At 60.3% G+C, this 24,916-nt stretch overlaps 1 protein-coding gene across 6 annotated transcripts in view; it reads left to right on the forward strand.

Annotated features, from left to right (window-relative positions):
• SH3PXD2A (SH3 and PX domains 2A) overlaps positions 1-24,916 on the forward strand; it is a 234,593-nt gene that overhangs the window by 129,625 nt on the left and 80,052 nt on the right. For 5 of the 6 annotated variants that reach the window (XM_089314355.1, XM_002718709.6, XM_002718708.6 and 2 more), the window contains one exon: positions 22,895-22,923. In XM_089314355.1, the coding sequence (XP_089170481.1) occupies positions 22,895-22,923 (29 nt within the window). Of the gene's footprint in view, positions 1-22,850; positions 22,924-24,916 lie in introns of those variants that run through there. The other variant, XM_051824141.3, reaches the window with a different exon arrangement.

Here is a 24,916-nt window from a genome sequence, read left to right on the forward strand (position 1 = left end):
CTGGGCAGGCAGGTGTTGGAATCTCCCATGTGCCCTACAGGTGGGGAAAGGGGTCCTTAATGGTCAGAGGAGCAGCCAGTCCCCCCTTTGTTCTCTAACCCCCCCAACCTGCTCTCTGCCGCTCAGCTACATACATCTGCCCACCTGCACACTAACAGCAGCAGGTTAACCTCTTGCCCATCTCTGCAAAGCCAGGGAGGAATGGTGGCTCCAGGAGACGCGTGTGTGTTGGCGAGGCAGTGGACGTGGCTTTGCAGGGCCAGGCTCTGGGGTCAGGCCCTGTCACTTAAGGATCTGATCTCTGGCCCTGTGCTCAGCCCCTCTGCCCCTGTTTTCGCATCCCTACAGCAAGACACTCCTGAGCTCACAGGGTTTAGGGAGCTCACCAGGCTGGGGTGGGGGAGGGGCCAGGGCACAGTCAGCCCTCACCTCTGTTTGCTGGAGGCTGGGGAACAGGCTGGAGGGTGGCTCAGGGCGGCTCCACCCTTGCAGAGCACAGCCTGTTCGCTGCCCCTATCTCACCAGTTGGCCACTGCTCTGGCAGGAGAGAGGTCTGAGGACAGGACCCCCTCCAGCCCCATGGCCCTGGGACCCTGGAAGTGGGGTCAGCTGTAGGCCGAGGCTTCTGCGGCTCAGCCTCCCCCAGGAGCTGCAGACAGAGGGCAGTGGTCACGGAAGACCCTGTCCGCGCCCCCCAGGGTTGCTTGCACCTTCGCAGCCCACCGTGTTCCCACCCCACCCCCACCCTGAGACGTAAACACGGAATCAAGTGACAGCGCATTTGGACTCTGGGGCGACTGTGGTGTGGCTTATCAAATTATCAAAGCCTGTGGATTTAATTGGAATTTTGTAGATAACCCCAGTCTCTTTCAAGTGCACTGCTACAGGGGCCTTGGGAATTCCCGGGGGGCTGGGCCAGGGAACCTACCAGGCCCACCACAGCCCAGACTTGCTGGGGGAGGGCGCGGCAGGCCCAGCCCCTCGCCTTTGATCCCAGGCTGCACTGGCTTCCGTGGGCCATCCCTGGAGACCAGCGGCTGCTCTTCAAAACCAGCAGCCCCGCCCGGAACGGTGCTCCGCATGGTCACCTTCCAGCAGCCCTGATGGCTTTGCCTTTTCATACATCCCCTCACCCATGAAGGTTGCTCTGGGGACCTCGCCTCCCCTCCTGTTCCTCCTAATGCTGGCTGATGTGCACTGGGGACTTGAGGAAGCTTGTGGGAAATGTTATTTTTTTAAAAGATTTATTTCAACAGCAGAATGACAGAGACAGAGAGTGAGAGAGATTTTCCATCAACTGATTCATTCCCAAATGCCCACAACAGCCAGGTCTGGGCCAGGCCAGAGCCAGGGACCAGGAACCTCATCCGGGTCTCCCATGTTGGTAGCAGGAACCCAAGTGCTTGGACCATCCTCTGCGGCCTCAAAGATACATTAGTGGGACCAGAGCACAGTGGCTGGAACCCCCACCAGCACGCCGAAAATGGGACGTGGGCGTCCCCAGCGGTGACTAAACCCATGGTGCCACAGCAGCAGCCCCTGTGTGCTGTCTGTTAATCCCACTTTTCCATGACCTGCCCTTGGTGTGTGAAGTTCTCAGGGCCTCTGGCTCAGCCCCTGGACCCCACAAACCCCAGCATTGTTCTGGGTTTATTTCTTCACTTCACACCCCTCCATCCAACTCGCCAGCAAACCTGTGGGCACTGCCTTCAGAACACAGCCCACATATCCCCACGCCCCCTGCCTCGGCCACGTGTCCCCGTGCTCTGTTTCAGTGGCATTTAAAATAGGCACAACCGTGTCACCGGCTCCCCCCAAAGCCTCTGGTGGCTGCATGTTCCTGGGAGGCAAGGCTGGACCCTCGCCACTCTGATCCAGCTGCTGCACCCCCTACCCCCACCTCCACCCCTCACACACACTCAAGTGCCTCCCAGTGAGGCCAGCCCTGCCTGCCCTGTTTTAAGTGCCTCAGGCCCTGCCTGCCCCTCCCAGCTCCCTCTTTCTTACACGTCCCTTGCGCCGACTGGCTTGTGACCCACTTACTCACCCGCCGCGCCTGAGTGCTGCCCTGCACGTGCTGGAACCCAGTGCCCAGTGTGAGGGCCTCTGGGGGTGATTGCGTCACAGCTGGGATTAGTGCCTTGTACATGGGCTGCGCCTGCCCCGGCCCCCTCCCCAACGTGAGGACACACTAGAAGGCACCGCCACGGAGCAAGGGTCTCTCGCCAGACCCCAGAGCCACCGGTGCCTTGTCCTCGGACTTTCCTGCCCCAGGACCCTGAACAGTGCCTTTCGTTGCTGCTGTCAGCATGCTCTCCGGTGCGAGGGGTTTTGCCGCAGTAGCCAGAGCAGGCGGACGTCTTCTCTGGTCGTGGTCAACACAGCGCCCCGCCCTGGAAGGGAGGGGCAGGAACATGGACCTGTCCTGCTCCTGGCTGGATCCCCAGCACCCAGAACAGAACCTGGCCCAGAGCGGGTGCTCAGGAGTATCACGGAATGGATGAAGGAATGGTTGACGCCACTCCACCTTCACAGTAGACCTAGCTGGCAGCTCTGACAGTGACGTGACGTCAGCCAGGCTCACCTAAGGCCACCCAGCCGGCAAGAGGCAGGGCCAGGACCTGAAGCTGGGCAGGCGGCCCCAGACGCACACCTGGAGCCCCAGCCCTGAGCCGGAGCTGGGGCAGGGGGAGACCCACCTTGGCGCCTCCGACGTTTGTTTCCCTCGTGAGGATGGTGTGTAGTCAGGCTGCCACACAGAGTGCCACAGACTGGGTGGCTTCTGGTGCTCACGGCTCTGGAGCCTGGGAAGTCCTGGTTCAGGCACCAGCAGGTTCAGTGTCTGGCCAGGGCCCCCTTCCTGGTCCCTGGGTCCTCACCCGCTGGAAGGGGACACAAGCTCTCTGGGGTGTCCTCTGCCGGCACCGATGCCAGTCCTGGGAGGCCGCTCTCCTGGCCTGATCACCTCCCGAAGGCCCCGCCTGCCGAGCCCTTCCCTTTGGCCATTGGGATTTCATTATGAATTCGGGGTGAGGACACAGACAGCCCGTCTGTAGCCACATGTTCTGGGGACGCCAGCAGCTGGCTAGGAGTGTGTGCCGGTGTGTGTCCATATGAGTACAGGACGGGCACGTGCATGCAGTGAGTGTCCCAGTGGGGGGCGGGGGCGATGTGTGCACACAGGCCAGTGTCCTGTGATGGGGGAGCAGAAAAGGGAAGGAAGGGGTTTGCCTTCTTGGTCTCCTGTTGGCGTCATGGTTCCCTCACCACTGTCAGCCTCCACTCCCAGCCCAAGCCCCTGGCGCCCCCTTATTACAGAGAAGACTGAGGCCACAGCTGAGCTGCTCTGCCTCCCTCTGGCCACTCACACAGTATCCTGCTTAGCAGGCCCACTGCCAGCCTGGGAGCTCCCAGCCAGGACGTCCCCAGCGGGCACACGTGGCCCACAGTCCAGAGGGTCTCCTGCTCCCTGCTGCCCCCTCTCAGCTCAAGGCCCTGACTGTCCCTGGTTAAATTCTTGAAATTGCAAGGGAAGAGGCGAGCCCTGCTAAACTGGTTTTTGCTCTTCAGCCCCAGGGCCACAGAGCCACCCTCTACTGTGACGGAGCTGTCCCTGCCGTAGCCCTGCTAGAACCCAGCTTCCTTCTGGCCCAGAGGCCCGGAGTGTGGCTGGGAAAGCCGCTGGCCCAGCCCCCTACACCCCTGCCACCTGCAGTGTTCATGGACATGGCGGGGGCAGGGGTGCTACCTACCTTCCAAGGAAGCTGGCTCCGCTAGAGTGCTGGGCTTGGGGATCAGGCGGGGACTGGGGACTGCGGTGAGGGCTGACTTCCAGGTCACTGAGGAGGTTTCCCGGGAAGGAGGGCTGGGGCAGGAGGCAGGCAGCTAATTAGGGACTGGGGTGGGGATACAGATTCAAGAAAGCTCTCTCCCCTCCCTCCTGTCCAGTGTTCCGGAGCCTTTGTTTCCCCCGGGACTTGGTGGCAAACTGGGGTGGCTATAGCTGCCTGTCCCCTGGGGAAGCAGAGTCTGGGAAACAGGTGGAGCCTGGCAGCCCTGCCCCTGGTACTGCTCTGTGGGACGGTTGTGAGGGTCTTGTGCATATCAAATGCCGCCCAAGACAGACGCTCCGTGAGTGGGACTTCCCGTTTGTCATCCCCTCTCGAGAGCCCAGGCTTGGGTGCAGAGGAACTGCCCAGGAAAGGGGTGGGGCCAGGCATTTGGTGTAGTGGTTGAGATGCGGCTCAGGACACCTGCAGTCCTGTATCAAAGTGCCTGGGCTCAAGTCCTGGCTCCACTTCCAACCCTACTTCTTGCTAATGCATACTCTGGGAGGCAGCAGTAATGGCTTAAATACTTGGGTCCCTGCCACCCATGTGAGAGACCTGGATTGGGTTCCGGACCCCTGGCTTCAGCCTGACCCAGTCCCAGCCATTATGGGCATATGGGGGTGAGCCAGTGCATTGGAGTTCTGTCTCTATGTCTCTCTCTCATTTTTTTCTTCCCCTCTCAAATGAAAGGGGGAGGGGAGGGAGGGAGAGAGGAGCTAGGTTAATGACTGAGGTGGATGGAACTGTGGGTGGGGGCTGGGCTGAGTCTCACCGAGCCCCTCTCCATTCGGGGGTCCTCACCAGGGCTGCTGCGGACCCCTCTGTCCCCGAGTGCCCTGCTGGCACCTCATCTCCTGTTCCTCCCCGAGGCACCGTGGGTTGGGAGCTGTGGTACAGAGCTGCCCACCCCATGCTGGGCAGAGTTCTGCTCAGCTCCTCTCTGGCCAGGGACCCGAGCCACGCTGTCCCTGCAGCACCCCGCCACCAGCCACTGCACAAGGAGCCCCTTTATGCTGGTGGTGAGAGCCAGCAGGAGCCAGGGGCTGCAGGTCCCCTGGGAGACTGGGCTGGGGGAGGCGGGAGTGAGGCGCTTTATGTAAGCACCCCTGCCCACCCACCAGGCCACCTTCAACCCAGGTGGGCAGGAGGCAGTGTCCACACCACTTGAAAGGGACTTCCACAAGCCTGGCCGTCACGCTGGGTGGGCAGGCTGGCGGGACCTGGATTCAAACTCGCCTGTGTTGGCTCAGGGCAGAGGGCACTGAGGGCCATGTCTGGGGAAAAGGATGGTTCTCTTTTGTGCCCAGAATTTTCAGTGTCCCAAGCAGACATGGGAGGGAGCTGGCAGGGGAGGAGATCCTGGTATGTGTGGGGGCTACAGGGTCCTCATTATTTTCTCAGGCTTGTGTTCTTTGTGTTTCCCCAAGACGTGAGCCCCAGGGGGGATGGTCCTGGTGTGCAGGTGCCCAGCAGGCCCTTACCTGCCCACCTCTCACTCCCAAGGCCCACAGCGCCCTCTGGAGGCTGCAGCTGGAGAGAGGAGCCCTGCTCAGAGCCCCAGGCCTGCTTGGTTGCTGTGCTGTGGTCCTCGTGGGCTTCAGCGTCCCCTACCTCATCATGACTGCTCTCTGTAACCTGCCCGGGGAAGCCCCAGGAGGAGCTGAGCCTACAGCCAGGGCCTTCAGCCTCCCAGACCAGGCTCCCTCTCCTGGCATGCAGGTGGGAGGCGCAGGGACCACAGTGGTGTACAGGGCTCACCTCAGTGCCTGCTTGGGGGGGACGCTGGTGTGAGGGCAGTGCAGCACCAGCAGGGGCCCCACTGGCTCTGCAAGGAGCAAAGAAGAGTCACAGGGACTGATGGGAGCCCTGGCTCCTCGCCCACTTGCCCTGAGGCCTGGCAACTGTTGCAAACTCCCCAAACCTTAGTTTTCTTGTCTGTACAATGGGGCTCACAACAGCTGCCCAGTCAACAGAGGCAGAAGTGGAACAAGCAACTGTAGGTGCCGAGCCGTCAGCAGCCAAGGACCAGCCTGGTCAGCAATCCAGGCAGCCTTCCCTAAAGAGATGGCATCTGAGCCAAAGTGGAGGCAAGAGCTGGCTGCCCCGGGGCAGTGGTAGGGGAGGAGTGCAGGCCGGAGTCGGAGGTGGCAGCAGTTTCATGATGCTGCATGATTCTGTCTCCCGGGAGAGCATGGGCGGAAGGGTGTCCCCAGGGAAGATGGGCTGAGCAGTCACGAGCCATTGATACACTTGAGCATCGGGGCAGGGGGCAGACCTCAGAGGCCTTCAGATCCCCTCCTGGCTATGGTCCTACCAGGACCCATTGGCTATTGCTGTGGTGCAAGTAGGCAAGAATGAGGGTCTAGGGTGGGGCTGACAGCTGTGACAGTGAGGGTCATTCATAGACACGGTCTAGTGAGGAAGGGACAGGCAGTCTGGAGATCGGGGGACCCCTTACCCTTCACAAGCCCTGTAACATGTTGGACTTATAGGCACTGGGACTTGGTATCCCTTCGAGTCACTCAGTCCATGGGCTCTGTGCACCTCTGGCCCCACCTTGTGGCAACATTGGATATTACACCTGCCCGCTCGTTGGCCAGAGCCAGCAGACTGGCTGCGGGGCTGGAGCCTTGAGTGTAGCTTATACTGTATAACCATCAGCACACTGCTGGGCGGTTCCTGAGCCTTTCTGCTGATGAAGAACCCTGGGCTCAGACTGGTTAAGTTACCACCTCTCTGCCACTAACTGTTGGAAGCTAAACTTTTAAAACTCCAGGTGCACCCCCTGCCTCCCCGCCACTGACCATGCAGGGGCATGCTGCAGAGAGATGCCCTTGACCCTTGCCCAGGGGACCCACCATGCCCAGAAGGTCAGGGCTATTGGATCAGGACCTCCTGGTTGGCACGTCCCTGGTGAAGGCACGGCGGAGGGCGTTTGCCACGTTAGGGGTCTCTCTGACCTTGCCATTTCCCTTTCCCTGAGAAGTTAGCAGACTCAGGGTACCCCCCGGGGTGGCAGGGCAGCCCTTCCCAGGAGGCACAGGGCCCAGCAGGAAGGCTGGTTTCAGAAGCACCCAGAGAAGCTGGCCCCGTCTCCCTGAACCACAGAGGGAGCGGCATGGCCCATTTGTCACCTGTGGACTGTGACCCAGACGGGCTTGCCGGTGGCCATACCCCACCAAGAGGCACTGATGTGAGGGGCAGGTGTGGCCAAAGCCTGGCCCACTGCTTAGGGGCTCTGATACGGCCTGCTGCAGCCCATTTGTATACTATAAAGGCTGCCTGTTCTAAACTGATACAGCCACGGTTAGCACCTCACAGTCCAATTCTAGAACATGGCTGTAGCCCCTGGGGATCCCAGAGGGGCTTCCCGCTCCACCGTGCCCTGTTAGCATCTCTGCTTCCAGAGACTCAGTTCCTGCCCCACCCCAGTGCTGCTCTGCTCTCTAGGCCCTCTGGGAGCTCTGGCCGCTGCTCTTGTCTGTGCCCAAAGTGCTCCTGTCCTGGGGTGTGGTCCACAGATGGCCTGGCTGAGGGGGATGGTACCTATTTCTTCTGCACCTGTTGGCTCCAGGGGCCTAGTGGGGTGCTTACCTTGAACTTCCTCCCTAGCCACAGGAAGTCGGCTCCCAAGGTCTGCAGCAAGGAGCAGTTACCGCCCCAGGCTTCTTGGACAGCCACAGGCAGCAGCACAGGGGGCCGAGCCACAGACACCAGCTTCCCCCAGCGTGAGTTACAGGTGTACCTGAGCCCTGCTGTTGGCCAGAGAGCAGGGAGCAGGGAGCAGCCGGCTGGCCCTGGGGCTTTTTGCTGTCATTTTCCCCTCTTGCTGGGGATGCTCCCCAGAAGGAGCTTGGCAGTTGGGAGACAGGTGGCCCTGGAGTTACAGGCCAGCTGTGGGTCACAGGGGGCGACCTCTTACCCCAACCTCCACTCAGCACTCCTTCCCCACACGTAGGCCCATAGCCCGCCACCGCCCTTCCCAGGGACTTGTCAGTCGTGGGCCGTTCCACAGCTCAGCACCTGCCCGGCTTCCTGCGGGACTGCACACCCCAGGCCGGGACTGCACACCCCTTGGGCTGGCAGATGGCTAAAGCAGCCGGGGTTTGGGGAAGAGAGGCAAATGGCCTGTGTTCCCCCAGGAACAGAACAGGGACAGTAGGAGGGGTGACATGGGTTCTTGGGAGGCGTGGAAAGCTACAGAGAGTTTGTTTCCTGAATGCTCACTGGGGAGGAATGCTATATATATTAGTTGGCATCCAACACGTATGGTCACCTACCCCCAGTGCACAGTTGAAGCCACTGAGGCACAGAGAAATCACCAACTTGCAAAGCCAGTATGTGGCCTAGTACCTGGCAGTCCAGTGTGCAAGCTGGGTCCCTCCAGGACACACAGAATTCGTGAAGGCCTGGTTAGCCACGCCCACACCCACAAGCACTGCCCAGCTTACAGCTGCACAGGGCACCGTGAAGCAGCCTCTCCTCCCATCCTGGCCGCTCTCAGAGGCGGGACCTGGGGGTGATGGTGGGGTGTTCCCCAGCCCCAGCCTTCAGAGCCCAGAGTTCCCCACACATCACTCAGCTGCAGCTGCTCTCCTAGGCTCATTTTTAAAATTTTTTTTTTTATTTGACAGGTAGAGTTATAGTCAGTATAAGATAGACAGAGAGAAAGGTTTTCCTTCCATTGGTTCACTCCCCAAATGGCTGCTAAAGCCGGCGCTGTGCCGATCCAAAGCCAGGAGCCAGGTGCTTCTTCCTGGTCTCCCATGCGGGTGCAGGGGCCCAAGCACTTGGGCCATCCTCCACTGCCTTCCTGGGCCACAGCAGAGAGCTGGCCTGGAAGAGGAGCAACCGGGACTAGAACCCGGCACCCATATGGGATGCTGGCACTACAGGTGGAAGATTAACCAAGGGAGCCACGGCGCCAGCTCCTAGGCTCATTAGCAGGGAGCTGGATTGGAAGCAGAGAAGCCGAGACTCAAACTGGCACTCCAGTGTGGAATGCTGGGATATGGGATGCCAGTGTCATTGCAAACAGTGGCTTAGCCCACTGTACCACAAGACCAGCACTAGGTTCTTAGGCCGAAAGCCCAGTGCTCTTTGTGGCTCTCGGAACTTCCCCCAGTGCATTGCTAGAGCGTCCCCCAGTCTTCGTGCATCCCCAGTGCTGGTGGCTGGAGGCCCACATCACACGCTAAAGGAGACTGCAGGAGGAGCCTGGCTGGTGGCCGGGGAGGAGGGGCCAGTTGCCCTGTCCAGAAGGCCAGGCAGCAGGGCTGTGCTGGGGCCAGGGCTGATGGAGGCAGACGGGGGCAGGCTCTCCTGCAAGCCAGAGAACTGATGGCTCAGAGCCGGGAGCACCTCCGCCTGCCGCCCGTCTGGATGGGAGAGGCCCCCATGCACGTGTCTCACCTTGGGGCAGCCCTGTCGGGAGCCCAAGCAGGGAGGATGCGCATGGCCCCAGATCCATCCCTGTTGTGCTGAGCACTGCTGGGTCCTGGCGGCTCCAAGGGTCTCAGTGGACAGGCAGAGGACACCCCGACCAGGACAGGGACGTGATGCCAGGAGAGGTGGGGTTTTCTCGGGAATCCCCTGGAAGCGCATCTCAGGAGCAGATGGGCACTCGATTTCTCTGGGGGGGGGGGGGGTGACAGCAGCAGGCTCCTGTGAGGGCGGGACGCTGGGCAGGCCAGGGGGGGGGGCCTCCACAGCCTGATCTAGCAGGGACCAGCACCAGGGCCAGGGGAGCCGGGGCGCCGGTGCCCTACTCTGCCCTCCCCACAGCCACCTCCAAACTAGCCCAGGAGCGCCCCAGGAACTGCCGTGAGTTCAACACCTCCGACTTGCGCCTGCCTCCCGTGACTTCTGGCCACTTCCCAGGCCTCAGTGCCCAGCCTTGCAGCCCCTGCCCTGCCCCCAGGCGCCTCACCTCCCTGCGCTCTCTGCCTCTCACCCTGCCTTCTCCTTCACAGCTCTGGGCTGGTTTGGTTGTTTTGCCCTCGGCCTCCCAGGGTTTTACTCAAAACTGTAACCCCAGGCCTGGCGCCTGGCAGGTGCTCAGCACGTGCTTATTGGCTTCTTGGCTTGATGGAATGGAGTGGCCAGAGGCTGGCCACCGCCAGCAGGGGGCTGTTATCCCTGTGGAGACAGATCTGACTGCCGCCCAAGGCCCGAGGTTGGGGCCAGCTGAAGGTATCAGGATGGCCTGCATGGAGGAGGCCAGCTCCCTGTGTCCTTCCACAAAACTGCACTGACCAAGGTGCCAGAGACCATCACTGAGTGTGAGGTCGTCACACAGGTCCTGTTTATAACCACCAGGGAGGGCCTCCTAGGGCAAGTGGCACCTCCACTGGGCTCACGGGGACAGGGGAGGGGCATAGGCTTCTGCCAGGCAGTGACTGAGTGATGCCAGGGCGTGTGGCCAGCCCCCTGTGCCATCCGGCAGCCCTGAGCCTGACTGTCCATGGTCAGGCATCCGTGTATTCATTCAGCAAAGATTGTGCCCAGCCCTGTACCAGGCACCACCAGACGCCTGCAGCTCCTGCCCCTGTGGAGCCTGCGGTCCAGGGGAGGAAGCAGACAAGCAAGGGCGCGGGAGTAACAGCACTGCTCGGGAAGGGAAGAGAGCGCCATGCTAGGGCCAGGTGTGCTGTTGGCTGTTGTCAGCAGGTGCATGGGGCGGGGCGGGGCGTCGAGGGGAGGCGGGTCCCAGGACAGCAGGGACCTTGGGTTACCAACCCCAGAACCAGCAGCCTCTCTGGAGACTACAGCCTGCCCTGCATGAAAACAGGCTCTCCTCGCGCTACGGACCCAGCCGTGTGCTGAGTGGCCGCTCCTGTAGTAGAACTAGCACAGAGCAGGCCAGGAGACGGGTTAGCGTGGCCACGCTGGAAAAGGCATGCCGTTGGCATCAGAAACACCTGTGCAGCTCCCGGGCCCGCGGTCACCAGCACTGTGCTGAGGGCCACCTGCCAGGCTTCCTCTTCCTGATGGCTGGCCCCGGGGCTGGCCATCCTCACTCCAGGCCTGGCTTTGTGAGCTCCTTAGGGACCTAGCTGCAACTTGATGGTGTCTTGGTACTTCCAGTCCTGAGTCTGACCTTTCTCTTCCCTGCTGCCTCCTAATTGGCTTCTCTGTCTGCGTTTTCCCTGTGTCCTTACTGTTCACAAAGTGGAGAGTGGACAGCAGGTGGTCAGGGTCTGAGCATCTGATGGGGGCAGCGTGTCCCCGAATCCCGTCTCCATCACTCATGCTGTGTTACTCTGGGAAAGTACATGCTCTCTCTGGTCCTCCATGTCTACTCTGACAGTAGGGACAATAAGGGCAGGCATTTGGCCTAGCAGTTAGTAGCCAGTCAGGGTGGTTCCATCTCGCACCAGAGCCCCTGGCTCCCGAGTCACGTGCACTCCAGGCAGCAGCAGTGGTGACTCGAGTAATTGGGTCCCTGCCACCCAAGTGGGAGACCTGGATTGAGTTTATTTTTTTAAAATATTTATTTATTTGAAAGGCAGAGTTACAGAGAGGCAGAAGGAGAGAGAGAGGTCTTCCACCCACTGGTTCACTCCCCAGTTGGCTGCTACCGCCAGAGTTGGGCCTATCTGAAGCCAGGAGCCAGGAATTTCTTCCGGTCTCCCACACGGATGCAGGGGCCCAAGGACCCGGGCCATCTTCTACTGCTTTCCCAGGCCACAGCAGAGAGCTGAATAGAAAGAGGAGCAGCTGGGACTTGAATCGGCACCCATATGGGATTCTGGCACTGCAGGCAGTGGCTTTACCTGCTATGCCACAGGACCAGCTATGCCACAGTGCTGGCCCCTGGATTGAGTTCCCTGCTCCTGGCTTCAGCTCCAGCCAGGAGCCACTGCAGGCATTTGTGGAGTGAACTAGTGAATGGGAGCTCTCCATTTGGTTCCACCTGTCAGTCTCTCAAGCCTCTCAAATTATGGCCTATGAGTTAATGAGCAAATGGCCTAGGAGTTAATGAGCAAATTTTTAAAAATTTATCTGAAAGGCAAAGTTAAAGAGGCAGAGGCAGAGAGAAAGAGAGAGGTCTTCCATCTGCTGGTTCACCCCCCAGATAGCTGCAATGGCTGGAGCTGGGCCAGTCTGAAGCCAGAAGCCAGGAGCTTTTTCCAGGTCTCCCATGCAGGAACTCAAGGACTTGGGCCATCTCTACTGCCTTCCCAGGCCATAGCAGAGAGCTGGATCAGAGGTGGAGCAGCTGGGACTCGAACCAGCGCCCATATGGGAATGCCAGCACTGCGGGCGGTGGCTTCACCCATTACACCACAGCACCGGACCCTACTGAGGGAACTGACCACGTAAGCGTGTTGTGAGAACCACATGAGCTGCACCCTTTGGTGCTTGGCATAATGTCAATGCTTGACAAATGCAGAGCTGTTATTCATAACAGCAGCAGCAGCAGTAATAGTGTTATTTGTCCCCCACCTTTGGGAAAGAAGGATTCACTCAGGGTGGGAAGGGCTGCTCGGTGGTGCCTCCATCAGGGCCTGGGCCCCTGCCTTCTCCCTTCTTCCGCTCCCCACTCCGCATTTCCCGCCATGCTCTGAGATCCAAGGGCTCAGGCTGCTCCCAGGCCCCAGCAGCCCAGCAGCCATCGCACCATGGAGGGTGGAGGTAGAGGCGGCAGCCGAGCTGGCCACCAGGACCCACAGCAGGTGTCATGGTGTGCAGCGACTGCACGGGGCTGACGCAGATGCAGGAAGGTGTGGCAGGAAGGCACAGCAGGGTCTGGGTTTTTAGTCAGGGAAACTGAGGCACAGAGAGAGCTGCCATTGCCCTGGCCGTGCTACCTGTTCACACGGAGCCAGGCCTGGATCGCAGCTGTGGGACCCTTGCAGGGCTGGCCCCGGGTTGGGCTCTTTCAGGCCCCTCAGTGGACGGCCTCGTCGCTCTGCTCGGGAGGCAGCAGCTGGCAGGCATCGGGCTGGCACAGGAGCACCCCAAGTTGCCTGGACACAAGCCGCTGGCTGAGAGCCCCTTTGTCCTGCATGTTGAGTGCTCGCTGTGCGGAGTGTGGCGGCCGCTTGCCCCTTTGTGGAGTAGCCTCATTAAGTCAGCTTCTTGGAACGGCAGAGGGGCCAGGCTTGGCTGTCACTCCTGCTGCCTGGGATCAGCCGGGGGCCCCGGGAGGCCTGGCAGCCTGGGGTAGGTGAAGGAGAAGGAACAGTGGTTCCCATAGGGCTGGACCCCCACCCAGCCTGTGGTCTCAGAAGGTGGCTGTGCCCCAGGAGCCTGGGTCTCTTTTGACCTTGAGCCCCAGCCACCCCCACTGAGGCCTCCAGCCCAGCTACTCACATCCTGCACCACCCCCTAGTCAGCCCCCGCCTCACCCACCTTTCTGGTCTCTACCCTCAGTGCCCTCCTCTGGCCCTGGCCAATTGCCCTGGTTGGTTCTGTCACCTTTGGGACTTGCTCTAGAGAGTCCAGGGTTGGCCTGCAGCATAGCTCTGTGGCTGGTGGGTGAAGGCAGAGGTGCAGGTGTGTTGTGCATGGTACGTTGTGTGTGGTAGCTTGCATCAGCCCTGCAGCCCAGGTGTGTGTGGGGGGGTGCTGTGCCGCCTCTTCACTTTATAAGTGGAGGTGCACACCATGGGTGATCTGCCTGGCAGAGCTGAAGTTGGAACCCAAGCGGCTACACACACACTCCCCATCTGAGCTGAATGAACTTCTCGCCATGGAATGTCAGAGTCTGGCCACTGTTCTAGACAGTGTTGTCCAATAAGGTGGCCACAAGCTATTGTGGCTATTTAAGCTTTGAGTCTGTTTGTTTGAAGGGAAGAGAGAGAGAGAGCAATCTTCCATTTGCTGATTCACTCCTCAAATGGCCACAATGGTCAGGGCTGGGCCAAGGGAAAGCCAGGATCCTGGAACTCCATCCAGGTCTCCCACATGGGTGCAGGGGCCCAAGGACTTGGGCCATCCTCCACTGCCTTCCCAGGTGTGTCAGCAGGGAGCTGGATCAGAAGCGGGGCAGCCAGGGCTCGAACCTGTGCTCTGATACGGGATGTCAGCACTGCAGGTGGCTCTTAGCGCTGGTACCACAGCACTGGCCCCAGACCTTTACGTGTAAATCTTGATTAAAGCCAATTTAAAATTCTACCTCAAAGGCAGCTGTTGCGGCACAGAGGGTTAAGCTGCTGTGTGGGATGCTGTGAGTCCTGGCTATTCCACTTCCCTGCTGATGCTCCTGGGAGGCAACTAATGGAGGCCCAAGTTCCTCAGCCCCTGACACCCACGTGAGAGGCCCAGATGGAGTTCTGGGCTCCTACCTTCAGCCTGGCCCAGGCCTGGCTATTGCAGGTGTTTTGGGAGTGAAGCAATGGTAGGAAGGTATCTCTTCTCTCTCTCCCTTTTAAGTAGATGAAAATAAAGAAACATTTAAAAAAAAAAAAAAAGATAAAATTCTACTTTGGAGTCACAGTAGTCACATTTGGAGCGCCTGAGAGCTACAGTGGTCTAGTGCCCACCATCCTGGGCAGTAGAGAGAGAGGCCACTTCCGCCATCCCAGTGAATTCTACCAGGCAGGTGCAGTTAGGGTGTCACCGAGTGTTGGGGGCCACAATCCCTGCGTTTTCTGGAGGAGGCCCCTAGGTGGGCCTCGAGGGCTCTGAAACACGACAGAGAGGGAGAGGGGCCTGCAGTAAGCACACTTGTCTCTCATCCCCAGTCTAGCCTCCCCTCCCAGCTGTGTGACTTCGGGGAAGGCACTTCCCCTGTCTGAGCTTGTCTGTAAGATGGGGCTAAGGCACCTTCCTGACATCCCAGGGCCTGGCACGTCTGGGTGCTGCATGCTTGTGCATTTGTGATGTGGAGTCCACGACAGTCCAGGCGGTGTGGGTGGCCTTGGTGCCTGGGAGAAGTTTGGGCCCCCACACCCTGCTCCAAGTCCCCCTTCCCATGGAGGCGAGGCAGGAACAAGCACAGCTGGGCCTTGGACAGGCTCCTGGGCCTCTGTGGGAAGCTGGGAGCCCTTGGCCCAGCCTCCTACTTCCCAGCCCCAGCTTAAAATTAGGCCAGGGCTTGGGAGTGAGGGGGCGCAGCCAAGGAGCGGCACAGAGGCGTGTGCTCAGCAGTGGGGCCAGGGTATCTGTCCACACGCACCCTGTGTGGGTGGCCTCACCTCTGACACTGGTCTCCCCTGCAGCAAGTCCGGGGAAACCAGGCCCCCACTTTCCAGGGGGATTCTGCCGCTGCAGCACCACCAGGGTTCCTTCTGAAATCTGAGCCTCTGCTCCCCTAGGGCACACCCCCTCCCACCTCAGTCCTCCTCCCTGCCTTCATCCTGAGTCTTCCTCCTCCTCCTGTGCCTCCCTTTCACAGGCAGCCTCTCCTGACCTCGATTTCCCTGTCCTGGGTTTTCTACATGCTGTGTCCCATGACGTGTCGTGTCGGAGCACCTAATCACCAAGTGATTCGAGTGGTTTCTTTTCCTGGCTGTTTGTCTCATCTCCTCAACTACAGGGTGTGCTGTCTGAGGGCAGCACTGTGTCTTTTTGCACCCTTCTGCCTTGGGCACAAGACTGGGTCCACCACAGCCCCTCAGCAAAGACATGGATGGTGGAGAATGGGTGGACAGACAGGATGGACGGATGGATGGATGCTGAATAGACAGAGGATGCATGATGGTGGATGGATGGGTAGGTGGATGAAGGGATGAATAGATGATAAATATAGATGGTGGGTGATGGATGGGTGATGGATGGTGGGTGATGGGGGATATATAGATGATGGAGAATGGGTGGATGGACAGATGGACTTAGAGATACACAAAAGACTTCCACACATGGAAGACCCTCATTGCCCATCTGTCTGAGAACCTCGTCACCACATTTTGCTGCCAGTCCTGCCGTGGTTCTCCAGGTCTGGCGTGCAGCTCCCGGAAGCGCAAGGAGCCCCAGGGCCAGCAGTAATCTGGAAGGTGGGAAGCAGGGTCGCAGGTGGCCTGAGGAGGAGCTCCAGGCCCAAGCCTCGCTCTGCCTCTGGGAAACCAGCTCTGTCTCGGCCCCTCCTCCACTCGCCTCCCCTCCCATAGAGTCCTTGCCAGTCAGCAGCGCCTGGGTGGGATGTCTGAGAATCACATGGGTGGGAACCTCGTCTTTGTTTTCTTGGTCCTACACTGGTATTCTAAGCAAAGGAGCCGGGTCTCCCACAGTCCGAGCCAGGAGGGTGGGCCAGTGGGCACCTCCCCTACTCCAGCCACCATCCCCACTCAAATCTAGCCCCTCTTGTGCACCTCGGCTGTTGGGCTGGGGGTCCTTTCCGTGGGTCAGGGGCACTCAGAGCTTTCATGAACCCCACGGAGCCCCCACGACTCAGCTGGGACCTCTGCTCATCCCCTGTGGCAACAAGGTGCAGGCAGCAGAGCACCAGACACCTGCGTCAGGCCGGAGCCCGCCCACCCTTAGCTCTGTGCTCTGAGACCTGGACAGGCGGAGCCCACCCACCCTTAGCTCTGTGCTCTGAGACCTGGACAGGTGGAGCCTGTGCTCACGTGGGAGACACACCAAGGGCCTCTGCCCAGAGTAGCCGGATCAGCCGGAGCAGGCAGGCAGGCAGACACAGTGCTTTGTCTTTTTGCTGTGGATGAAGCAGCTGCAGAGACCCTCTGGGGTGTTCAAGAGTCCAGCGAAACGCCCAGGGGCATTCTGGAGTCTGTGACCGCAGCCATTGTGCTTGGCCTCTCTGGGACACAGCCAGGAGGGCGGCCCGAGACCCCCTCTGTCCCCAAGAATTCAGCTTGTTCACCCAGGGCAGGAATCTGGCCTCTCTGGACTGTCCACATGGTCACAATGGGGTCCATTCTCAGAATCCTGGAAAACACAGCTCTGCGGAGAATGGAGGGCTTTCCACAGGACACAGGGCCCTCAGTCCAGCCGCTGAGAGCGCGGCACCAGTGAGGCAAAGAGATGTGTTCATGCCCCCTCCGTCCGCCCTGCCTGGAGGGCACCGCCTCGCCAGACCATGCGTGCAAAGGCTGGCCAGAGCCAGGGCAGAGGCCCTGCCAGGGCGGAGAGGGGTGGAAAGACCCCCAACATGCCACAGACCTCAGTTGACCCCAAGCCCCGTGCTGACGGAGCCCGCACTCAGCTTCTGGAACTGGATGCCCCAGTCGCCATCTCGTCTCAAGGAGAATTCGAAATCTCAGTATTGCTCCAGGTAGTCTCGGGACCAGGAGAGCTTGCGGGATTCTTAGAGCTTCCCTGCCCTGGTATGAAAGAAAGTTCATGTCACAACGCAGACAGACAGACTCCTGACCCAGGGCACAGCCACCTGCTGCCCGTTTCTCGTCCGTTCTTTTGAAAATGGCACAGCCCCAGCCGGCACCGCAGCTCACTAGGCTAATCCTCCGCCTGCGGCGCTGGCACCCCGGGTTCTAGTCCCGGTCGGGGCACCGGATTCTGTCCCGGTTGCCCCTCTTCCAGGCCAGCTCTCTGCTGTGGCCCGGGAGGCAGTGGAGGATGGCCCAAGTGCTTGGGCCCTGCACCCCATGGGAGACCAGGAGAAGCACCTGGCTCCTGGCTTTGGATCGGCGCAGCACGCTGGCCGTAGTGGCCATTTGGGGGGTGAACCAACGGAAGGAAGACCTTTCTCTCTCACTGTCTAACTCTGCCTGTCCAAAAAAAAAAAAAAAAAAAAAAAAGGTGCAGCCCCGTGAGTGACGTCAGTGCTCAGGAAAGGGCCGTTGCCTCTGTTTGAGAAGCCCTGGCTGGAAGAGGCCCAGAACCTGGGTGCTGACACTCCTGCCAGCCTGCCTCCCGCCCGTCTGTCTGTCTCTCCTCTTCACAGGGAGGTTCCTCCATATCAAGCCCTCATTCTGCAACTTTCGGGGTTTTACTGCCAGATGCCTGGCCTTTCCCTGCCTGTCCGGCCAGCCATTCACCCTCTGTCCCCAGGTCAGCCCTGTCCTCCTTGGGAAGCTTCTGGAGCTTTCTCAAGGCTCCTGCTTCCAAGCAGCCACGAGGGACGTCCTGTGAGCCACCAGGGCTGCTCTCCTCTCTTGCACTTGCAGGGCCACCACTCCTGTCATCGGCACAGATTGCCCTGGAATGTCTGCTGTCTCGCTGTACCATGTGCTTTTGTTTCCACACCTTGCGGGCCAGGAGCGTGTCCTGTGCTGCTCCTGTGTCTGCCCGTGCAGGCCTTAACGTGGTTGTCTACAGCAGGACCTTTAAAAAGTGCATATTGGTGGATAACAGTGATCAACCCCAAGGGCTCCACGTCACCCCCCGACCCCGTCCTGGCCAAGGTTGCAAACCTTCCCCACCAGCCCTCGTATTCTAGGTAGTGCCCATGTCCTCCGCAACCACCTGGCTCTCTAGGTCACCGCCAAGCCAGCCGTCTGGCACCCAGCCGGCCTCTCCAGCTTCCCAGCGGCATCCTGGGCCGAGCAGCCAATGTCAGCCAGCGGACAGGAGGCTGAGAACATCAGGCTGGAAGTTGGTGCGTGTGTGTCCTGCTCTGCCAAGGCCATCACTGACAGGGAGGCCGGGGGAGGGGAGGTGCAGCTGTGCCAGATCCTTCCATGGAGCAGCCCCGGCAGGTCCGGCTGCCTTCCCTACACCTTCCCTCGCCTCTTGCTCTTCCTGGCTTCTCTCACTCTGGGAACCCCGACCACAGGGTGGCCACCTCCCTTCCCCAGCCAGAGCCTGCCACTGCCAGCTGCATCCTCTCCAGGCAGCCCCATCCCTGGGGGCTCCCGCTTGGCTCCTGGGAGTGTGCTGGGTCAGGACTGCATGTTCAGCCTCAGGAGCCTGGACAGGCCCTGAACCCTCAGAGCCTCAGTCTGCTCATCCATAGGATGGATTAGCACCTGCTCCACCTATACTTCAGAGAGGTCAAACGCTTGGGGGTGTTCAAGGTCATGTGGCCAACATGTGCGTTCTTTAATTTTATTTATTTGAAAGAGTTACAGAGAGGTAGAGACACAAAGAGAGATCTTTCCACCTGCTGGTTCACTCCCCAAATGGTTGCAATGGCCAGAGCTGAGCAGATCTGAAGCCAGGAGCTTCTTCTGGTTCTTTGGGTGCAGGAGACCAAGCATTTTCCACTGCTTTTCCCAGGCCATGAGCAGGGAGTTGGATTGGAAGTGGAGCAGCTGGGACTTGAACCGGCGCCCATATGGGATGTCAGCATTGTAAGCCAGGGCTTTAACCCACTGTGCCACAGCGCCGGCCCCCACATGGGAGTTTTGAAAGCCTTTACTGCCTCTCTCATTAGTCTCTCCCTCCTTGCTGTCCCCCTCACCAGTGGCTTCACCCATCCTGGAAGGAGCACAGCATCTCACCGAGAGAGAAAGAAAAAAGAAAAGCCGGCTCTCCTGGTTGAGTTAGAATAGAAACTCAGGGCGTTTACAGCTCTCGGTTTCTGAGAGCTGGTCACCCCTTGGGAGGTCAGATGTGTCCTGATGGAGGCGTCCAGACAAGTATGCCAGTACCAGGGATCCGTGTCGCCCTGGAAACGGGGCTTTTGTCAGCTGAGCTGGTCCACGCGTGTAGAAGCAGGCTGGCCCAGGGCTCGGCGCTGGCGTCTGGGGAAGCCCCAAGCCCCGGATTGAGGCTGCAGTCGCCCCTGCTCAGTGCTATCTGCCAACAGGACCGAGGCCCTGCTTTGAGCTTCAGGAGGCCCTGCAGGGTTCAGGTGTAGCAGGCAGCAGCTGAGGTGGGGTCAGCAGGTCCAGGTACAAGTGCACCCCGCAGAACACTTCATGTTCCTGAGTCCTGAGGGGCCGCACTGCTGTGGTCCTTCCTGCAGATAAACTGAGCTCACCCTCCAGCCAGTGGGCCCCTGGGACAGGAACACACCTGCCCTTGTCCACACCTGCCCTTGCCCAGACAGGCCACGTCACCCTAACGAGGAAGGGCCAAGAGATGCACTGTGTCATGTGGTGGGCAGGACTGCAGGCCTTGGGGGTCCTTGTCGAGATGGCGAGGGGCACACTGCTGGGTTGAGATCCCCACCCCATGCCCAGCCCAGGCCAGAGGGTGACTGACCGCCCTAGTTTGTCCTGTCCGAGCCCTGGAGGGCCCATGTTCCAGTGTCCCTGGGACTGTGGGTCACCGTACTGGTCTCAGTTACCCTGGACCAGTTGCCCAGGAAGCTGGATGGCCTGCTGGGAGCCGAGTCCCCAGCAGCCGCGGAGGCCTGTTCAGTGACGTGAGGCTCTGGGATGCCTCTGCCCTTCCCTCTCCTTCCCACCCTGCAGAGCCGGTGACTCAGCAGCAGTCGGCAGCAGGCTAGACTATACGTTCCCGCGAGTGGAGTCCCTGGTGGGGAGGGGCCACCCGCAGCAGATCAGGACAAGACCCGGAGCAAGGAGGAGTGTGGGAAGGGTTGGAAGGAGGTTGAGGAAGCGGTCTTGAGCTGTCAGGGAACGGGTTTCCAACTGAGGCCTCTGCTGTCCTGTCCAGGCCAGGGCCAGTTACCGAGTGCTGGAGGCCGGGGAGCCATGCCTTTCCCCCCACCCTTTATGGTTTATGAGGGCTGGGGGAGCCCCAGCCACTGGAGACTCAAGCTGCTACTCAGCATATGCAACCGCTAAAAATTCGAAATGGCTTTGCTAAAAGGTGCCCAACCGGAAACCTCTAAGAGGTTTCCTATTAGGGCAGCCTGCTCGGGCTGGACGCCAGGTACTGTGTGAAGGATTCCTCTGCCTGCCGTTCCCACCATTCAGTCTCCGGCTGGCTGCCCCCTGCCAGCGCAGCCCACAGCCCACTGACTGCTCTGCCTTCCTCTCCTGCACCTGCTGCTGGACCACTGGGGATTCCGCGTGAGCCTAAGAGCGAGGCATGCATCCCAGTCCCACCCCATCACTGTGTGACTTGCAGCTAGTTGCCCAGTTTCTCCAAGCTTTGCTCCTTCTCACCTCCAGGACTAGAAGGAGTGCCCGCCAGCTACAGGGGAGGCTCCGGAAGTCCTTGGTGGGGAGACTGCGTCCCCGGCTCAGGATGCCCGTAGGCTCCCTGGACACTGCGAGCTCCCTGTTCTTGCTTGGCGAGGCTGGGGGCCTGGCGGAGATGATGCATCGCTGGGCTGACGGGCCTCAGAACCCTCAAGGAGGCTTGTGGGAGATGCAGACAGTGCAGGAGGGCGGAGCCAGGCCCCAGCCAGCTGTCTAGTTGATTATGTTCCATGGCTAAGCTGAGCACCCCTGCCAAGACACCTTCACCAAGGAGGTACTGGGACATATGACTCATGCTCTCTTCCAACTCCCAGGCCTGAGATAACCTGCCCCCACCCCCTGCCACAAGCTCAGCAGCCCAAAGCTGCACAGAATGGGAAGGAAGCTACCCCCACCTCCCTGTCTGGGCTACTGGCAGCTCAGGAGCGTGGTCAGTGGGTCATGTAACCCCAGGGGGCTCCTCCCACCAGGTCCAGCAGGAAATGGTGGCACAGGGGAGGGCAGCTCCTCGGCGCCCTCCATGCCGTGCCATTCCCCAGTAGCCTGAAAATGAGTTCCCACCTTGGGCATGGAAAGTCACCTGGCAGGACCAGTCACTGTAAAATGCTGTCCTCCTCCTCCCCACACTTGAGCGCTAAGAGGGCACAGCCTCTGCCTTAGGAAGACAAGCAGGTCCTTGGCAAGGCCGCCCGGGGAGCCAGGAGTGGTGGGATGGCCAATGGGTGCCCCCTCCTGACTCCACGCAGCAGTTTCTCCTCTGCCTCGCCCACCCTGCAGTCCCTGTTCCTGGAGTGGCCAGGACGACTGAAGGGGACAAGGGACACCACAGGCTTTCTCAAACGGGACGGGGTGGGAGGAATGCAGGTCCCCGGGCCTCGCTGGCAGCACTGGGATTCAGTGGCTTCTGTGAGCCCAAGCTCTGGGGAATGCAGGCGCTCCTTACTCCTGGCTTCCAGGGCGTAACCACCCCAACGGTGCAGGCCCCCCTGGACCTCCTGGGGCGTCTCCCTGAGCTTGGTCCTGCTGTCCTCCCTGTGAGCCTGCCGTCCCTTCACCAGCAGGCAGACCTAGCTAGGGGTAATGGGAGGGATTTGCAGTTCCCAGACAGATCCTGGCCAGCCCTGTCCTGCCTGGCCCTTCCCCCACTCTGGTTAAAGGGCCAGCTCACCTAATCCAGGTCCCCCAGGACAGAAGACCACAGGTAGCAGCCAGGGCCAGGTGGGGAAAATGCCTGACCTGAGTGTAGGGATGCCTTGCTGGAGGGTAGGGCGAGCGTGGGAGTGGCCCAGGACAGGCTGGGAGGAGCTAGGAGCCCAGGTCCTCTAACAGTCATTGGCAGAGACAGGATCTCAGCCAGTGTCTGGCCTTGGGAGTTCACCCTCCAATCCCTGCTACCAGTCCTGGGCTCCCGCTCACTGCTCACCCCTGCTGCGCAATGTTCAGCTCCACCCCCAGCCCCCAGCCTTAACCCCTAGGGAGAGAGGCCCTTACTGCTGAGTCTTCAAAAAGTTCATGGAAAATGAAAAACCTACATATGGATTTCAGGTTTTTCTTTTTTGCACCAAAATGTTTGAATTCTATTTCTCCTGTAACTTTCTGAAGTCCCTGAAGTCCCTTTCGCAGTTCAGCCTACAGTCAATATTTACCGCCCACCCATGCATGGCCAGGGGGCCGGGAGAGAGGAAACCGGCCAGGTGTGCCCAGGGGCCCTGATGCACGCATCTGTGATGGGGGGGGGGGGGGCGGTGCAGAAGACACACTGAGGAGGTGGGCTGGCGTGAAAAATGCAAAGAATCAGAAAGGGAAGCGCCCCAGGGGATGCGCGCGGGGCCTGGGTCCCCCTGTTTACCAAGTGCGAGAGAAGCAGCCCGGCCCTCTCCCATCCTCCCAGGGTCCCGGGCCGGGAGTCCCTGAGGACTGGCCGGCCGGGCCAAGTGGGCGGGGCGGCGGCGGCGGCGGCGGGACCCCGGACAGGCGCGGCGCGCAGTGCGTGCGGCTGCGGAGCGCGCAGCTCGCCGGCCGCTGGCATCACATGAGCCGCGGTGCCGGCCGACCGCAGCCAGCCCGCGGCGTCCCCGCAGCCGCAGCCCGGCGCCCCGGCTCGGCCCTAACCATGTCTGTTTTTTGTTGCTTCTTTTTCAGGGACTACGGCAGTTCCAAAAGGAAATCAGGTAAGGGAGCCCCGGGGCGTGCTTCCTTCCAGTCTCCTCTCCGGCCCCTGGCACGCGCCCTCCGACCCTGCAGAGGACTTGGGGGGGGGGGGGTCGTCCCTGCCGATCAACGCTTCTCTTAGTTACCCCTCCAACTCATGCCCTGAAGCCCTTGATACCGCACCTTCACCTTCTTCCCCGAAGAACCCCCTCGGGCTTCCGATGCAGTGGGGGTGGGTGCTTGGGGCGTGCAAAGCGCCTCGACGCCCCCGGCCTGGGCTGCCGGGTCCCTGGCCCCTGGGCTCAGTGGTCGCTGCGAGGTCCTGCGGTGCGCTGGTGATGGGAGGGTTCGCAGGTACGCACGCACGGGCTTTTCCCCCCGGCTCTGCAGCGCCACAAGGGGGTCGTCTGTGAGTTTTCAGTGCTGGGACCGCGGACCTCCCCACCTCCCCCAGACTCTGAGCGCGTTCTCATTGACGCAGGGCCGCGGGGCGGGGGGCGTGCACGAGTCACCCGGTGCCAGGGCCCACCCCGAGTTTGCGAGGGTGTGGAGGCGGTGAGAGGTGGGGCCAGTTCCCGGACACTGTGTGCTGGCCGCTGGCCACTGGGGTCAGGGGTGGGAGAAGCCTGGGTGTGGACGGGGTGTAGTCATTTGGGGGAGGCTGGTCCCTTGGACTGTGTGCGTCCTGGGATGTGGGGCAGGGACAGACTGGATCGAGCTGTGCTGATGCGTGGAAGGCGCACCTGTGGGGTCATGGGCAGCCTTCCCAGGGGATGTGAGAAGTGTGCATACACCCGTGTCTTGTGCACAAGGCTCTTGTGTGTGTCTGCGTGATTAATGGGAGGAGAACCAGGGTAGACGTAAATGTGTTCTGTGTGCTTCTGAGTCGGGTTTGTGTATCCAAGTGCTTGCCTCAGGGCTTACGGGACAGGAAAGTGGCCGCTGGGTTTTGCTTTGGGGCAGGCGTGCCTGTTGAAGGGTTTTGTGTACATGGGTGGGTCCTGACCGGTGTGTGCCCTGGGACATGTTTGTCTTTGCATCTCTGTTTGGGGCGTGTCTGGCCAGGGATACACACAGGCCCGGGGGTGTCTCAGGTGGGGGTGGGAGGGGGCATTTCCTTCTGCCTTTGGCCCCTGAGAGATTGCAGCAGGACCCCTGCTGCCACTCCAGGTCCCAGCCCTAGGTGGAGAGCAGAGGGAGGGGCCAGCCTAGGGGTGTGTCTGCCCGAGCACCTTCCCTGGGCCTCCTGGTGAGCCTGGGCTCCAGGGCTGGCAAGTTCCCTCAACCTCTCCTGTGCAGATGGAACAAGTTCTTGTGGAATTGTCCCTAGGGCTTCAGAACCGCCCCGGAAGCAGCAGGCACAGCCCTGGGACCCAGTCCTGATCCAGTTGCCGCCTTGCTTCCCCTGTGACCTTGGGCCTTCTCTCTGCCGGCCTCAGTTTACCCCTGTGAAGGCAGGGGCTGGACCCAATAACCTCTCGGTTCCCTCTGCCTGGGACCCCACCCAGGGGGACCCCACCCAGGCTCCTCCCACCCCAACAAGGCCTCCCCCATTTCTCTGCCTTCCGCCCTCAGGCCAGGAAAAGCAGGGAGGAAGAAATCTAATTTACTTTCGTGTGCTTATGCTAATGGCCACTTAGTGTGGTGGCTGAAAGAGCCAGCTCTGGAGCCAGGCAGCAGGAGTTTACCCGGCCTCTGTCCTCTGACCTTGCGCAAGTTTCTCACCCTCCCTGGGCCTCTTTCTGCTGCCAGTGAGGGCTGATACTCTTACCCATTTTATGATGGTTGACCCCGAGTGTCCACTCGGCTGGGCCACGGTGCCCGGATGTTTATTTGGTCAAGCACTGTTCAGGATGTTTCTCTGACGGTATTTGGAGGATGAGATTTAACATTTTAATCAGTGGGTTTTGAGTGAAGCAGGTTACCCTCAGTAACATGCGTTGGTTGGCCTCTGCAGTCAGTTGGACAAAGACTGACTTCCCCGGGGGCCCAGCAAGTGCAAAGGCCCTGAGA

Source organism: Oryctolagus cuniculus, chromosome 15, assembly GCF_051225735.1.
Source record: "Oryctolagus cuniculus isolate XC-2025 breed Fujian yellow rabbit chromosome 15, ASM5122573v1, whole genome shotgun sequence".
Taxonomy (NCBI): Eukaryota; Metazoa; Chordata; class Mammalia; order Lagomorpha; family Leporidae; genus Oryctolagus; species Oryctolagus cuniculus.